General features: G+C 56.3%; 6 protein-coding genes across 6 annotated transcripts; 4 read left to right on the top strand and 2 right to left on the bottom strand.

Annotated features, from left to right (window-relative positions):
- Positions 1-291: 291 nt before the first annotated feature.
- On the top strand, positions 292-2,010 carry ISF_07810 (hypothetical protein; the record flags this gene model as incomplete). The annotated part of the gene is made up of 1 exon (XM_018851413.1): positions 292-2,010. The coding sequence occupies one exon, from the start codon at positions 292-294 to the stop codon at positions 2,008-2,010; it is 1,719 nt and encodes a 572-aa protein (XP_018701429.1).
- Positions 2,011-3,002: 992 nt separating this feature from the next.
- ISF_07809 (DNA/pantothenate metabolism flavoprotein) lies at positions 3,003-4,142 on the top strand (the record flags this gene model as incomplete). The annotated part of the gene is made up of 1 exon (XM_018851412.1): positions 3,003-4,142. The coding sequence occupies one exon, from the start codon at positions 3,003-3,005 to the stop codon at positions 4,140-4,142; it is 1,140 nt and encodes a 379-aa protein (XP_018701428.1).
- Positions 4,143-5,034: 892 nt separating this feature from the next.
- ISF_07808 (hypothetical protein) lies at positions 5,035-6,855 on the top strand (the record flags this gene model as incomplete). Its single annotated transcript, XM_018851411.1, has 1 exon — positions 5,035-6,855. The coding sequence occupies one exon, from the start codon at positions 5,035-5,037 to the stop codon at positions 6,853-6,855; it is 1,821 nt and encodes a 606-aa protein (XP_018701427.1).
- A 501-nt stretch (positions 6,856-7,356) lies between these two features.
- ISF_07807 (Rho GTPase-activating protein domain protein) lies at positions 7,357-10,164 on the bottom strand (the record flags this gene model as incomplete). The annotated part of the gene is made up of 6 exons (XM_018851410.1): positions 7,357-7,634; positions 7,695-7,844; positions 7,903-9,036; positions 9,086-9,704; positions 9,756-9,809; positions 9,862-10,164. 6 exons carry the CDS (start codon positions 10,162-10,164, stop codon positions 7,357-7,359), a joined length of 2,538 nt encoding a protein of 845 aa, XP_018701426.1.
- A 2,263-nt stretch (positions 10,165-12,427) lies between these two features.
- Positions 12,428-12,942, bottom strand: ISF_07806 (Ribosomal protein S28e; the record flags this gene model as incomplete). The annotated part of the gene is made up of 3 exons (XM_018851409.1): positions 12,428-12,489; positions 12,587-12,670; positions 12,882-12,942. 3 exons carry the CDS (start codon positions 12,940-12,942, stop codon positions 12,428-12,430), a joined length of 207 nt encoding a protein of 68 aa, XP_018701425.1.
- Positions 12,943-14,128: 1,186 nt separating this feature from the next.
- On the top strand, positions 14,129-16,208 carry ISF_07805 (serine/threonine-protein kinase cot-1; the record flags this gene model as incomplete). The annotated part of the gene is made up of 3 exons (XM_018851408.1): positions 14,129-14,690; positions 14,741-15,779; positions 15,839-16,208. The coding sequence occupies 3 exons, from the start codon at positions 14,129-14,131 to the stop codon at positions 16,206-16,208; spliced, it is 1,971 nt and encodes a 656-aa protein (XP_018701424.1).
- Positions 16,209-16,350: the final 142 nt, after the last annotated feature.

The raw sequence follows: 16,350 nt of genomic DNA, 5'->3' as shown, positions 1-16,350 counted from the left end.
CTAATACTGATTGGCATTCACGACACAAACGCCGAACGACTAACACGCTGCTTCACTAGCCAGCAGGCCTTTACAGAAACGCGAGTTCTTCTTTTCTCCTCGGTTTCATCTGTGGCTCCTCTTAATTTTCAAGCTTCTTCGGTGCGTCTTTATCGTGATGGTATGCAAGAACCGACGCCAAATGACTAACATCTTCTTAACTAGAGCTTGCAGCACCAGTCGTATATTTCTCCTCAGCTTCACACCACCCTATTCGACTCCCCTCCGCAGTTGTATCGATATACGTACACCATGAAAACTACCCCGGGATCTAACCCACAATGTGATACGGCATCCAAACCAGAGACCAAGTCTGAGGTGACACCGGAGTCCAATCTCAATGCCAACACAGAAGAACCCGTGCTCCTCCGCATGCCTTCCGAGATCCTCACGGCGATATGCCGCCACCTCCTCAACAAAGACATCAAAGCGTTTCGTCTCGCCTGCCCAACCATCTGCCACGCCATTCCGCCGCGCTTCACCCGCGTCTTCCTCTCGCCGAACCCGCGCAACCTAGAAGTCTTTCGGGCCGTGGCGGCCCACCCAACCTTTCGACTCGGTGTGCGCGAAATCGTCGTCGACGATGCGCGACTCGCTGACCCAACGCAGTTGTGGGATCGTCAAAACGACGGCTCGTCTGACGAGACGCCTATACACGGTGGCTCTGACACCGAAGACGCCACCAACACCGCCTGGTTCAACCGCCGCTGCGCGCGTAACCTGAAAGAGCTACGCAACCGCAACGTAAATGATACGGAAAATCTAGTAGCGAGAGCTGCACGCGCGGAGGAGCGCGAGGCACAGTCGCCGCTCGAGAAGTGCCAACAACACTACGACGCGTTACTGTGTCAGCAATTTGAGGTGATGGCGGCGGGCGAGGACGCGCGCGCGTTGGTCGAGGGCCTCGACGCCTTCCCCGCGCTGGAGCGCATCACAGTGACGCCGTCTACACACGGGTACCTGTACACTTCGCTCTATCGCACGCCTATGATACGTAATTTTCCGCGCGGCTTCAACTACCCGATCCCGCGCGGTTGGCCCACGTACAAGGGCGCGACGATGATGCACCCGCTCAACCGATGGACAACTAGGATGGGGTGGACTGCAGACGACGTGTCTCGTGAGAAGGCACACTGGAGGGCCTTGGTATTGGTGCTTGAGACGCTGGCGGCACGCGTCCTCAACGGCGGCAAAGCGGTGGTGCCGGAGCTCGTCTTTGATGTTCACGCGCTCAACACGGGCATCAGCCCGTACATGCTGACAGACGACTGCGATGAGTACGAGAACTTGGCACTGCTGCTACGTCAGCCAGGCTTCAGACGGCTTGACCTTCCGATCCTCGTCACCGGCACGCCACCGGACGAAGTCTCTCTGCTTGAAAACGGTCGCTTGAAGAGCCTACTCGCCGGTGCGCGCCACCTACAACACTTTCGGCTGCGCTTCGACGGCCATGCGTACGAGGAGGTGCCTTTTTCGCGACGGTTCTTCCCACTGCAGAAGTTACTCCCGCTGAAGTCCTGGGATCAGCTGCGCCATTTCGGGCTGTCCAACGCGGTGGTGCGCATCGCCGATCTCGTGGACGCGTTGGTCGCGCTGCCGGCCACGCTGCGCTCTGTTGAGCTAAGCTTTCTCAAGTTCGAACGACGCAGCGACGAGGATGTGCGTGGCGAAACCCACGCGATGCTACTGGAGAGGATCAAGGCGCGAGTGGCGGAGGCGGCATGGGCGGCGAATCAGCCGCGCGTGACGCTGGGTATGGCCAAGGTCCGGGCCAACGTGACCGGGCGCGGGCTGTGGTTGAGTAAAGAAATTGGAGATTATCTGTACGGGTTCGGGCGGAACCCATTTGGAACGCATGAGGATATCCTGCTGCCAGGCATGGGCTGGCTGGCGGACGAGTACGACCCGGAGTTTGAGAGGCCGTACAAGGCGTACAAGGACTACCGCGCACTGTGGTACGGCGAGGGCTAAGTGTGGGAAGGAGAGAGAGTCTGGTGTGCTCGGGAGTCATGAATGGTGACTTGAGCAAGCGAACATTGCTGTTGAATTGTATTGGACTGGAATGAACGGAGATATGTCACGGACGCTATGAAGGCATGGACGTAAACTCTGTATTAGAGGAGATTTCTTCGCTATTGAATATCCAAGAAAAAAAGAAGTATCTCTAGTATCCAACAGCCCTAGGCGCGAGGTCGTCTTAACAAGTGCCGCAGCTGCGACGGTGGCCGCGGCGTCGAGGAGAACGAAGGTGGTCAGGGACTTGGTCTGTGTAATGGAATCGAAATTGATTCAAGATGTGGTTGGCTTAAATGCGGATTTAGTGTCTGCTGTCCGATCCTGACGACACTTTCCTAATTCGATGTCGTGGTGTGAATGGATGAGGTTGTACAGAGTTTATGTTCTCAATAGTGAGGCGGAGAGTGGTATGGTAGGGGGTAAGCCGGTCTCAGTTGGGTACGGAACGGAGAGCAGGATGACGTATTCACATGTTTGACACTAAGAAAAAGAAAGAAAAAGAAAGAATATCTACAGCAAGATTAGCAAGATGAGCAAGAAAAAAGCAGAAATCGGCTTCGCTGCCCAACATGTGAGGCGGCGCGCACACTATCTGTCAACTACAAACCAAAAGTGAGGCGGGATGGGAGCTGCTTCGTAAATATCAGCACAGCCGGGGAGATTTATAAACGCCGATGGGGGCAGACTTGGAAAAAAACTTGTTTGTCTTTTTCAACTTGATTATTTATCTCTGCAGCATCGCCAAATTCATTTTATTTTACAGCGACACCCGAATCCAAGGGATGCGCCGAGCCGATCCGGTTGCGAATACGCTTAACCCCTCATTCTCAGTCTCAGTCTCACTCACTAGAGTGGTATCTCCGCATTGACATCACCACAACCGCGTCATTACAATTGAAAAAACTAGATTCTTTAAAGAGGGCAAAAAAAACCCAACCTCATCCGACATGTCCTCTCCATCCGTACAGGCCGAAGACGCCTACTTCTCGTCCAACCCGCCGCCGCGGCACCTCGGCGCGCACCTCGCGCAAGCCTCGTCCTTCATCGCCGAGCACGCCGCCGCGGGCCGCCGCGTGGTGCTCATCACCTCCGGTGGCACCACGGTTCCGCTGGAGCGGCAGACGGTGCGCTTCATCGACAACTTCAGCGCCGGCACGCGCGGCGCCACCTCGGCCGAGTACTTCCTCGCCGCCGGGTACGCGGTGCTCTTCCTGCACCGCGAGTTCAGCCTGCAGCCGTACTCGCGGCACTACACGCACGCCAAGGACTGCTTCCTGGACTTTTTAGACGAGGATGCGGGTGCTGGAGGTGAGGGAGACAGGAGAGTGGTGGTGCGGCACAAGGACCAGGCGCGCATCCTGGACGTGCTGCGCGAGTACAAGAAGGCGAGGAGGAGCAACATGCTGCTGATGCTGCCGTTCGTGACGATCGGCGACTATTTGCACGAGCTGAGGGGGATTGCGCGGCTGATGCGGCCGCTGGGGTCGAACGGCCTGCTGTACCTGGCCGCAGCCGTGTCCGACTTTTTCGTGCCGCCGGAGCGCATGGCCGAGCACAAGATCCAGTCCACCGACGCCGCGCAGGCGCCGCCGCCGCCAACACCATTGGCAGACCAGCCCGGCGGCGGCACGCCCTCCGACGACGAGCAGCCGGCGTTTGACAACTTTGACGCGCCGCGCGTGCCGCGCTCCAAGCGGCTCGTCGTGGACCTGGACCCGGTCCCCAAGTTCCTGGAGAACCTGGTGGACGGGTGGGCGCCCGAGGGCATGATCGTGAGCTACAAGCTGGAGACGGACCCGGCGCTGCTGGTGCGCAAGGCGCGGGCGAGCCTGGACCGCTACCAGCACCACCTGGTGATTGGCAACCTGCTGGCGACGCGCAAGTGGGAGGTGGTGTTTGTGAACCCGGGCCGGCCGGGGGAGAGCTGGGTGCGGGTGGGGAGGAAGGGCGGCTGGGGTGAGGCGGAGGGCAGGCCGCTGAGGGCGGACGAGGTGCCGCCGGAGGAGCCGGAGGCGGAGATTGAGGCGCTGATCATACCGGCAGTCGCGGAGCTGCATGATGAGCACATTGCGTCCAAGAAGGCGTAGTGCAGGGGTATGGGATGGGTGAGGGTCGTCAGTCAGTCGCACTTTTGTGTAGTCAATTTGACGCCTCATTTGGTAGAATGTACGAATCTAGAAAACTCTAATTGATTTATATTTTATTCATGTTGCAGCCCCTCCTACCATGGACGGCATTTCACATCACTGTCAGCGGCCAACTGCTTCCTCTGGACTCCGTTTGTTGTGACCTCTGGTCCCCACTTCCGCACTGTACCACGATGGCCTCTCCTTCCCTCCTTCATACTCGATGTATCAAACAGATGGAGGAATTCGGCTATCAAACCCCCACGCCACGCCATCATAACCCCTTTCCAGCCTCCCCCTTTCCACGCTTCAACGGTTTACAGATTACGACATCCTTTTCGCCAGGTGGAAAAGGCAAAGGCATCCCCCTCCCAGCTCAGCATGGAGCCTCAAGGGCTAGGGTTCGCAAAGTGAAGAGGCGAACATTTCTTTTTTTTTCCCAACGTATCGACCAATGAACACTCGGAAACCCCTGGATGTCAATTCCTGCAATCTTGTCTTCTTTCTCTCCCCGCAGTGGCCGTCCTACCCGTCACACTCAACGGCGCACAAACGGCATGGCGAATCAAAGGTGCGGCACAGGCCTGACGTGTTTCCCAAGCGCGGATGCCCAATGTGTCTTTGTCATGCATCCGGTTACCGGGCGGCTGCTTGACTTGGTGATACCTATAAGCGCCCAGCTGACCGAGCGCGTAACGCCCTATTCCTGTACTGCGCACGCGTGTACTACATCGCATTCTTTGAAGCAAGTTGGTACAAAATGGCTGCTTGCCCCAGCATGGAGCTCCCGTTGACTTCTTTTCTCCCCCTTCATCTTTATCACTTCATCCTGCCCCCTGCCTGAAATTTCAACATGCCGCTCTCTCCGGACGCTGACAACATCCACCCCTCGGTCGAGCAGCCCGCCGACGACCTCCCCCCGCCATACACCTCGCAGGCAGTTGTGCAGCTCTACCCCGCCGCGTGTGGTGGTAACATCTTCGCGGGGCCGGAAAGTCTGCAGCGCATGATGGAACTACGATGGCAGGGGCAAGAGCCGCCTGCTGAGCTGCCGGAAGACCTGCTGGGCATCATGGATGGCGCCCTTACGCAACAAGAGGCCACGACTATCGCAGCCGAGCTGGCGGGCCTACTGCGGCCCGGCTATGTGTACTGGGTTGCTGCCACAATGGAGAAGAACCGCATAGACCGTCGGATGCGACCGTGGATCTACAAGAAATACGACCAGGAGAGGCGATATGTCAACGACATATTCGAAGGGCGCCTTGGGACGCACCGATTGGGCGTCCTTGTTCGCCACAATATTAAGCGCAGATGGGGGGCGCTCAACATCTGGAATCCCAAATGGGGTTTTGCCGGCCGCAGCATGCTGGCTAGCGATGACGCCAATGCGTGGCAGTGGCCGTGGGAGCCGCCCATGCACCAGGGATTTGCCCACTCCGAGTTTCTACGCGACGCCTATTATGAGACGCTCATCGCACTCGTCCTGCGCCAGCGCATGGGCGTGCACCGTCACCAGGAGATCCCCATTTCGGCTTATATGTCCAATGAGCCCTTCGAGCCACTGAGCCCTGCCGACGCTGAGGTATGGCTCATCACCCGTCCATGGGTCACCTTCCAGATTGAGGTCGCTGAGGAGTGTATGAGATACTTGCGTTTATCTCCGGAGCAACGCCGTTGCCATCCCCACTACCCTCGCGGAGAGGTCATTAAGTGGTGGAAGGCCCGCGGGGACTGGAGGGACGAGTTCGATAATCTTGTGGAGCATGGCCTCTTTAGCTACGTCGAGTCGGTAAACGCCTGGACGTGGCGCTGCGAGTATCCATCCCCGGAGCCGGAGAGCATCACGCCCATCAGCCCCTATCATAGGCGCCCGCTGCAGGAGACGGAGATTGACTTTAGCGAGTCCGAAGTTGAAGATCTGGAAACCACTGAACTACCAGAGGATGAACAACCCGAGTCTCACTGGTCGAGGCCCAGCTACTCCTACGACGGGCCACTGCACTTCCCCGGACCACTGCCCTTCCCCGGACAGACTGAAAGTCTCGAGGAGGAGCGTAGGCGCCATGCAACTACCGTTCCCCGTGCCCCACAACAGCGACCTGGCGAGGGCCTCTTTGGATCGCCGTCGGGTTTCCTCAGACAGCCCGGGAATCCCCCCGACCAGTACGAGAATCTCTTTGGACAGCCGGGGAATCCCGTTGGGCCGCCCGAGGACGCGCATAGCGCGGCGCCTAGAGAGGAGGGGCGGGAGGACGAGGACCGGGAGGACGAGGATGAGGAGGACGAGGATGAGGAGGGCGGGGACCGGGGGGACGAAGATGAGGAGAACGATAACGATGAGGAACATGGCGACGATGACTCACAAGCGCCCCAGGGAGAAGAAGCCCCCGCTAGCCTTCCTTCGTCCCAAGGACCACCACGGCGCCGGCCCGTTGCCCAATCCCAGCAGCCCACCTCGGCCGGGTCCCAGTCGTCTCTGCGGCGCAGCACTAGGATCGCAGCCCGGAGGCGTCCTGCCGAGGAGGAGTTGAACCCATTTCGGGCGGGGGCAGTTGCAGCGATTACAGCACCAAACAAGAGGCGCAGGGTGATCCCGGGTGGTTGGTCGTCGGTGACGGGAGAGAGACCGTCTGCCGCCGCACCCCCGCAGTCGAATTGTTTGCCAATGTAGAGGTGCTTAACTGCTTGCTGACTCAAGCTCTGCCTATCCGTAGCCTTCGTTACATTAAATTGCAGAAGATGCATACTTCCATATTCTGATAGCTACAGCAGACGGGGGCGAAGCTGATTCTCCTGATTTTTGTGTTTTTGCCATTAGTTCTTAGTATAGATTGCTTATCAGCATGATGGAATTCTTGTTCAACAAAAAAACGACATTGGAAGAGATTACATCATGAAATGCCCCGTCAGGATTAAATACGTCCGGGTGAAAACAGATATTAAACAAAGAAAAACAGAGCCAAGTTGGAGCGGGAGCAGATAAATGCAACAAAATAAACAAGAGAGAGAGAGAGAGAAGGACCAACATCGTGACGCCGTGCTTGGGACAAATCTCTGACATTACATATAAAACAAGAGACAAAAAAGGTCTGCAAAGAGCCGAATCCAAGCTCATTCAAGTAAAAAAAAAGCCCACAATACAAAAGAGAATGCCGAAGAATGCTCTCACCCCTCAGTCCTCGTCAAAGATTTGGTACGTGTTCTGCAAGATTGTGTCGACCACCTTGATCTGCCAGCCGGCGTCCGTCATGGCCGTACTCGGGTCGCTGCCCATGAGCGTCGGGCCAAAGATGACGGCCAGGTTGTGCGAAGTCATGCGGTTGAGGTGCGCGTTGTCCATGACGCGGTAGAGGTGCAGCGTGATGGCGCGCAGCGTCGCGTAGTTGGGGTCCGGCAGCGCGTTGATGATGGCGTGCAGCGAGTCGCGGCGCACGATGTCGTCTTCGTGCTCTGATAGGAGAAAAGCGGTTAGTGTCCGGGCATGATTGAATTACCGGGGTTGTGACTCACTGGCTGCGTTGATGAAGCTGCTGTAGTGCTCTGCGGTCAGGATGGGGTCGGGCAGGTCCCGGAAGAACTGCTTTAGTAGCCCGGTGACACTGTTGACGTCGTGGTAGAAGCTCTCCGGGTTTCTAAAGTCCAGGGCCGGATTCTGGGAGTCTGTAAAACTTGTCAGCGGATATAACACAACTAGACTTGTCGTCCAACAGTCACTTACCAGCATCAAACATGCTCTTGAGCTTGTTGATGTGAGTTAGCGAGCCGGACTGGCGGTAGATGCCCTCAACGCCAAGGCCGTACATGTCCACGGCCTGGATGCACTGGTACACTACCATGGGGACCGCCAGCCCGTCACGCTCGTACAGCTTTGCGAGCGAGACGCCAAAGACGGGCATTGTCGGTGCCTGGCTGGCCATGACGCTGGTGCCGTGCGCGCTTGGGTACGCGGGCGGCTGGCCCTGGGGATGTTGGCTACCCGGCTGCAGTGCACCAGGGAGACCGCCACCGGAACCGACTGGGCCCTTGACGTCGCTGGGAGGTCTGAACGGCAGCTGGCTTTGCTGGGGCGATCCGCGCGTCCCGGGGCCGCCGGGGCCGCCGGGGCCTGAGACGCCCGGAGGTCCAAAAGGCTGCTGACCCTGTTGCGGCGATCCACGTTGTCCTGGAGGATTGCCACCCTGGAACGGCAAGGCCCCGAGTTGAGGCGCCCCGGGCTGACCGTTTCCGTATCGTGGATCTGCCTGGTGAGCAGGTGCTTGAGGAGGAGCGCCACCTCGACCGCCATATTGCGGCGGGGACCCTCCTAGGCCACCGAAACCGGGTTTGAGAGGGTTTCCTTGACTGTAGCTGCGAGTATGCTGCTGAGAAAATGGTCTTGATTGATCTCCGAGTCCGCTCGAGGACACGCCAGCAACCTGCCCGGGGCCGACTGGGCTCTGGGGGCTACCGGGGCCGTTCGGTCCTGTGAAGTTGCCGGTGCTTGATCTGGCGCCGCCCATTGATTGTGGTTGCTGCGAGATGGGGTTAGAGATGCCGCCAGCAGCGGCCGGGTTGAGCGGACCAAAGGAAGAAATGGAACCTTGTTGGCCTGGCGGCGCAAAGGGTTGGCTGTGTGGCCTAGGGGCCGCGGAGCTCTGAGGATTCAACAGCGGGTTCTTTTCGTACTTGACTTCGGTCGCAGTTGACACCTTGGAGTGCTGAGCCGAGACGAACTCGTTGAAATCGCGCTCGTTGTTGATCGACGACACGGCCTGGCGAAGGCTTCGGGGCTGAGGCGCTGTGTCTCCGGGCTGGTTCTTGAAGGGGTACACAATCAGGCCATTGCCGAGCAGCAGCTTCTCGTTGAATGTAGCTAGGCAATGTAAGAAATGAGTTCAACTGCAGGTCCTCATCTGACTTACCAAACTTTTGCATCTGCAGAGTAGTAGCCGAATCAGTCTCAGACACCAGAGCTTGCAGGGCCTTGACAGCCTCTGGGCGATGCGACGCCTCGAGCTGAGACTTTTCCGTCCGCAGCGTCTGGACGTGGTTGTAATACGTCTGGTCGGCATTCTGTGCCTTTTTGAGCAAGTCTTCCTCCTGCTGCGCGGCAGACTTGTGTGCCTTGAAAGCACCGAGGACCTTGCCACCACCCTGCCTGCCCTCGCCGGTTCTGGCTCTGTCGTACTCTTCCGCAAGCGAGTCGTACTTGGCCTTGCTCTTTCGCATGGCCTGCTCGAGGTCGGCGACCTTTTGCTCGGCGGATAGGCCATTGGTCTTCCAGGTCTTTCTGCTGCGCTCCGAGTTGTTGGCGAGCTCGATCAAGTCCTCGTGCATCTGATGGAGCGAGGCTGCGAATTGGATGCCATTGTCGGCCATGCGGTCATGTATATACGTCATTTCGTCGTAGGACTGGGCAAAGCTGCCGGTGCGGTGGTCTGCGCGTCGCATGTTATCCTGGGTCGTGCGACAAAGTTTCTTCAAACTCTGGGCGTGGTCGTCTTCGATAATGGCGCGCTTTTTCAGAAACATCGCGAATTCCTACGACAATGTCAGCTGGTGTCTTGTCTGCAAAGTTGGCGCATGATATACCTTGGCCGAAGCGGCACTTTGCTTGAGACGGTTTAACAAGGTGGCAATGCCAATCTATGGAGGATCAGTAATAGTTCACACTGCGCTGCGTGGGCAGTCGCGTTACCTCGGAAGAGAGAACTGCGTTGACCTGCTTCATCAGCGCAGCCTCAGCCGCGCTCGGGGTGTGCGCATCAGGAGGTGGGGGAGCTGCGCTTGGAGCTGCGCCGTCGGGGGCATCGCCGGCCGCGCTCTTGTCGTCGTCAGATTCACCCTCGAGGCCTTCGAGCCTTTCCTTCTCCGAGACAAGCTCCCTGCTACCGCTATCCTCTGAGGTCTTGCCTGCAGGCGCGCTGGGCTGCGGTTGCGGGGGCTGTCCAGGAGGGGCAGGCAAGGCGTCGTCGCCCGGGCCACGAAATTCAGACGACATTATTGGGGTGGTGCGTAGCAGCCGCGGAGTGAGCTGCTGCGACGGGTATGATCGAGGGGGCCGCTGCAAAAGACGAAGCGTCTAAACGGACTGCAAGCGCAGGGCAAACGTCCGGGTCGTCGGGCCAGAAGCTCGGGTCGTGGTCCAAGAGGGTTTGAGGCTGTCGTAACGGCGCGCGCCGCCAACCAAGGTGCGGCGTTGGGCGTGCGGAGGGAGAGGCGCGAGCCCACTGGGTAAATAGTGGAGGAAGCTCGGGGCGCAATAGGGTCTTCCGATGAAGCAAACGGCGTTGTCCCCGTAGCAGTCGCAATCAAAAGGGGCCCGGGAGAGATGTAATAAGGTGGAATGGCAGCCGGGCAGCAAAGCTTGGTGGCACCGAGGAGAAGTAGCAGCCAGAAGAAGGACAAGCAAGGACAAGCAACGCCAAGCCGTGGCGAGTGAGTGGCTGTTCTGCTTTGTTCCTGCTTGCTCCTCAGTTGTCAGCCACGATGACGCGCCTCAAGCCTTGGCACCACCTAAAAAAAGACTTGTGCTCTTTCAGGGGATATTTTAGTGCTTCCTGGGGGAGTTTGGCAGGTGGCGGGGGATTCCTTACGCTTTCTCTAGCGCACTTGTCTCGCTGAAGAATTGTGGCACAGGCGCTGTAGTGGCCTGACACCCCTTCTCCAGCGGGCTTACAGCAGGGAGCCGTATCGGCGAACCTGTGGGCTTTGTCTCGTATTATCAAAGGGGGGCGGGCTACTGTGAAGTGTCGCAAATATAGAAAAGTAGTACGGAGTACCCTGTACTATGATATATCGTGTCAAACTTCAGGGGACTCCTCGATCAAGACACAATGTCATGTCCAACTATGGATCCAAGCAATACTAGTCTACGTGTAATTTCTCCGGGTAACGCAATTACTAACTCTTCGCTGGGATTGGCAATTGGATGCGAGGGCCTTCTGGATGAAGTTAAGATTATATGCCATTTCCTGAACCAAATCCTACTGTAAGCAGGTAATTTGAACTTTAATCAACTGGCGCTAAATTGTTAAGTATACTGCATGATTTAGTAACGTACCTCATGGAGTATAGAAACATGGTAGGTCTAAATCAGTTCAATATATTGCATTTAAGTCGATCTTGTACGCTTATTCGGTGGTGCTTTCTAACCTATGAACGTCGCTGCAAGTATGCTAAATAGGCACAAAGCGGTCCCGCCCAAGGATGAGAGGCCGTATGCTCTGTAGACATGGCAATGCCACATTTACCCCTCTTGAAAAGCTTTGGACTTCTCTTTCGTGCTGATAGATGCTCTCGACCCATAGGACTGTCAATGACCTATTTAATGAGGAGATCTGTTCGCTACAGGCACACAATTCACTTTGATGGACGACAGGTAACCATCACTCGTTAAAGATGGCAGTCAGTAGTACCTGTAGTTTATAGTGAAATACGCATGGTGATTTTTCGCGACTGCTATTCGTCTTAATTTCAACTCGCCGCCACTTGTTAGGTTGCTAGGTAGTAAGTAAGGACGGTTGGTCGCCTTGCATATGGAGCATGTACATAGTTATACTGCCACTATCGTGCAGTTGTGAGTGGTACCTATGTAGTTACGTCACAATGGGATTATTGAAGCCGCTATCCTCGACAACACAGCCTCGAGCGACTGGCAAATAATAACCTTGGTAGCGTTAGCATGATAAGAATGCGCGTGGTCAGTCTGACGTGGGAAACGACACCTTTCCTGAGCCAACAAGAGTGAGAGTAACTCATCCGGCACTCCGTAACAGTAACATCAAATAAACCAATTTGGGGTCTCCTCTGCCGTAACACCCATTGTTCTATAACGCAAACTCTCCCCATGCCTTGCTATCCAAGTCTGTGACCACTGAATGGGTATCAAGCGTCTTCTCGTCAACCAACTGAACCCCCCCTCAAACTCTGCCTGCAATCACCACAGCCCACAGCCTCATGCCTCACAATATCGAGCTCGGGATCGAATTTCGTATTTTTGAAATGTTTATGAATGAGGTTAGGTATTTCCGGCCGGGGTTTGCCAGCCGGGTATGCTATCGACACCTTGCTTTCCTTTTTTAATAAATTCAGTCAAGACACCAAATTTGTCCAGAATTCCCAACTCCAAAAGGAAGGTCTCATTCGACCAAAGCGTAGAGGATCTTCCGGAACGACCTGCTCCCTTTTTTTTTCTTTGTGTATGCTCTTTCATCCTCGCCGCGCGCACATCGTCATCGTCACACCATCCTCGCCGACACCGTTTATCGCAGACGTCTGGCTTCACGCTCAGACTCGAGCAGGCAGAGAATGTCGTTCTCACGGACTGGAGGAAGCCAATGTTAGTATATTGGGATTGCGTGCCTCGGAGGGCATGTCGAGAGTTTCGTTGCGGGCGTGCGAATCCTTCGTAGGGAACGTACCGGGACCCTTGACGTTGCGGATGATAGAACGGGTAGAGTCGTCCATGAACTCGACGCGGACCTGAGTGACACCACCACGGGAGCCTATCCAAAGCAACAAATATTAGCCAACAAAGTCCCACGCTGCTGAGATTCCGCAAATAATCCCGCCAGTTCAATTTTCAGAAATCGGTTCGCCAGGCGACGTGTTTCGTTCGAACAAGCGGCAGTCGAATTGGCAATGGCCTCGAACGGGACGATATATGTAGAGAGAACTGGCGGCCCAATCGTCGAGGGTGTGACTGAAATTTCGTACCGGTACGGCCAATAACCTTGGTCACCTTGACCAGCTTGACGGGGGTCTTGGAAGCTTCCATGTTGACGAAATTTGGCTGTGTTGTTTTGTCGGTTTAACAGACAGCAATTGTGGTGCGGAAATTTGGCAAAAAAGGTCGCTTCTCGTCAAGTGTTTGAAAAGTGGATGGCCTCTATTTTGTGCCATTTGGCAGGGTTTTCCCACACCTTGAATTGGCGTGCGCGCCCCGCCCAGGACTCAAGTCACGTGCTTCAACCGAAAGCCCCAGCCAAGCCGGAGGTTGTGCGTGGGTAGCCGGACCGGCGTTGATCCGGCCAGACTGCTGGCGGGCTCAACAGGTACAGCCGATGCGCTAGTTTGCTTGGGGCTAGCGGCCTGTGGCGCTAACATCCATTGCGGCAGTGCCTCGGTGGTTTCACCAGTGTCAATTTTGTCTTCGACAGAGATGTGTTGAAATGAAGAGGTCGACGATCCTGAGGAAAACTTGGAAAATGCAGCATTTTCATCTGATTCTTCTATTTATTCGGAATGTACCAATTTGTCCAGAGTCTGCTATCCCCCCTTACTCCCTTTCTTGGTTAATCACCGGTTTCTGTGGCTGAGCTGCAATTCCTCCACTTACAGCGATGAGGTCACTGGAAACAACAGCTGTAAACAAAACAGTACGAGTAGCCAGCCGCTGCATCACCCCTCGCCACATGCAGCAGCACCCGGTGACATGTAGCAGTAGTCAAAAAGAAAGAAATTCCCTTGATAACTCTAAACCCTGCACGCCCAGGAATGTGCAATAAGACCCAAAACCTTCCTCCCTCCCTCGTCCCACCACAGCATCAGCGCCTCCCACCAGCCAGCTCGTGTTGCTGCTCCAACCTTTGTTGACTCTCGCGGCAGCTCCACCCAATAGCATCCCCCGGATTCCACCACTAAAGGCCCCAGCACCAGCCAAGACCACCTGGGAGGTAGCAACAAAAGTATCCCGCATTGCATCTTGCGTGTTTGCATCTGCCAACCTGCTCTTCCCAGTCATTACTTATTGGGCCCTCGTTCTGCATTGGCATAGAGCTGCACCAGGAATTGTTTCTTTTGCATACTATTCGTATTACTAGCTTCGCCGCCTTTTTACAAGCTGCCCGCCGCCCATCTGGTTTGACAGATACGAACCCCATCCATCTTGCGGCCCGCCCCCTCCTCGGCCACCACGTTTGTTGACCGTCAGCTTCACCACCGTTCGCCGCAAATCAGCAGCCATGGCCGGCTTCATGTCCAACTTCTTCCAGTCCGGCCGGGACAAGGCCGCTCAAGAAGTGGCCCGCCCCGCGACGCCTACCAAGAACAACACAAACAACAACTTCCTCAACCCTCTCAACACCCCGCAGGGAAGCCCCAGCAAGAAGACACACCCGCCGGGCGCCCACGACCTGCCTTCGGCTTTTGACAACGCTATGTCTCTCAACACCAGCGAGCTAGACACGCCCGTTCGTCTGTCGCGGCCCCAGCCCGTCGTCACCCCTCTCTCTCCTGCCAAAACCAATGCCCAGCCCTTTGACGAGAGCAGCCTTGTTGCCGATGATAGTGTCCTGCACAAGGGGCCGAGTCCGGGCAGCCCTCTGCGGAAGCAAGGCCAGGAGAACACACCTCCTGTTCAGCATATGACACACGCGGCGCTCTCGCGCCAGCAGCTGTACGAGGGCAAGGAGCGTCCTCTGACACCCGCCAAAAAGTTCAACACATCCCGCGCCCTGACAGCCGAGGAACGCGAGATTCTGCAAAGACCTAGCGTCCGCAGACTCGTCAACGTCACTCAACTATGTACGCTGCCCGCTTCTGCCATACTTTCCGAGCTTGCTAATACCTTGCAGACTTTCTTGACTATTACTTTGATCTTCTCACATATGTCGGCACCCGACAGAACCGCCTCGCTGCCTTCAACGCCGAGTTCCCCGCACCGCCGGCGACCGATGATGCGACCTTCAATCAGATGTGGAGCAAATATGCCGGCCGCGAACGTGCAAACCTTCGTAAACGTCGTGTCCGTCTGCGTCATGGCGATTTCCAGATCCTCACTCAGGTCGGCCAGGGTGGTTACGGCCAGGTTTTCCTAGCTCAGAAAAAGGACACGCGCGAAGTGTGCGCACTCAAAGTCATGAGCAAAAAGTTGCTTTTCAAGCTCGATGAAGTCCGCCACGTCCTCACTGAGCGTGATATTCTCACCACCGCATCCAGCGAGTGGCTTGTGCGACTGCTCTACTCATTCCAAGACGACAAGAGTATCTATCTTGCCATGGAATACGTCCCGGGCGGCGATTTCCGCACCCTGCTTAACAACGCGGGTGTTCTGTCCAACCGCCATGCCCGATTTTACATTGCCGAGATGTTTTGCTCCATTGATGCCCTGCATCAGCTTGGCTACATTCACCGAGACTTGAAGCCCGAAAACTTCCTTATTGATTCTACTGGCCACGTCAAACTGACTGACTTTGGTCTGGCTGCCGGTGTCCTGGCTCCGTCGCGCATCGAGTCCATGCGTGTCAAGCTGGAGGAAGCTTCGGAGACGTCGGTGCCGTTTGGAAAACCCATCGGACAGCGTACCGTTTCGGAGCGTCGCGAGAGCTACAGAAACATGCGCGAGAACGATGTCAATTATGCCAAGTCGATTGTTGGCTCTCCCGACTACATGGCTCCCGAGGTCCTTAGAGGGGAAGAATACGACTCAACAGTTGACTACTGGAGTCTGGGATGCATGTTGTTTGAGGCCCTTACTGGTTTCCCGCCGTTTTCCGGTGCTACGCCCGATGAGACGTGGCGCAACCTGAAGGTCTGGAGAGACGTTTTGAAGCGTCCTGTTTGGGAGGATCCCGCCTATTTCCTGAGCAACCGCACATGGAACTTCATCACCACGTATGCATACACCGAATGAACGACCCATCGATATCTATTTACTAACCAATGCCGCACAGTTGTATCAACTCGCGCATGAGGCGCTTCAACAACATCAAGGACATCTACAATCACCAGTACTTTGCCGAGGTGGACTGGGCGACGCTGAGGCACACGCGCGCGCCGTTTGTGCCTGAGCTGGACTCGGAGACGGACGCCGGCTACTTTGACGACTTTGGCAACGAAGCCGACATGGCCAAGTACAAGGAGGTGCACGAGAAGCAGATGGCGCTTGAGACCATGGCCGACCGCGAGGACGAGATGAGCAAGAGCCTCTTTGTCGGCTTCACGTTTCGCCACCGCAAGACCGCGCCGGGCGAGGATGGTGCCGGCGGCGGCAGCCCGCGCAAGAGGATCCCGGTGGACGACGCCTTTGGCACGATGCTCTAGAGCGAGCGCTCGTTGGCGCCGTGCCGGAATCCGTATTGTCGGTGTCAGCCGCGGGAGTGGACCTACCTCCGATGATGGTTCTTGCTTGCCGGTTCTTTGCATTCTTGTTGCGCGACTTATATCGTTCTTGGATCTGGTGTGT

Source organism: Cordyceps fumosorosea, assembly GCF_001636725.1.
Source record: "Cordyceps fumosorosea ARSEF 2679 chromosome Unknown scaffold_24, whole genome shotgun sequence".
Classification (NCBI taxonomy): domain Eukaryota; kingdom Fungi; phylum Ascomycota; class Sordariomycetes; order Hypocreales; family Cordycipitaceae; genus Cordyceps; species Cordyceps fumosorosea.
This window is presented reverse-complemented; position numbering and strand designations above follow the sequence as displayed.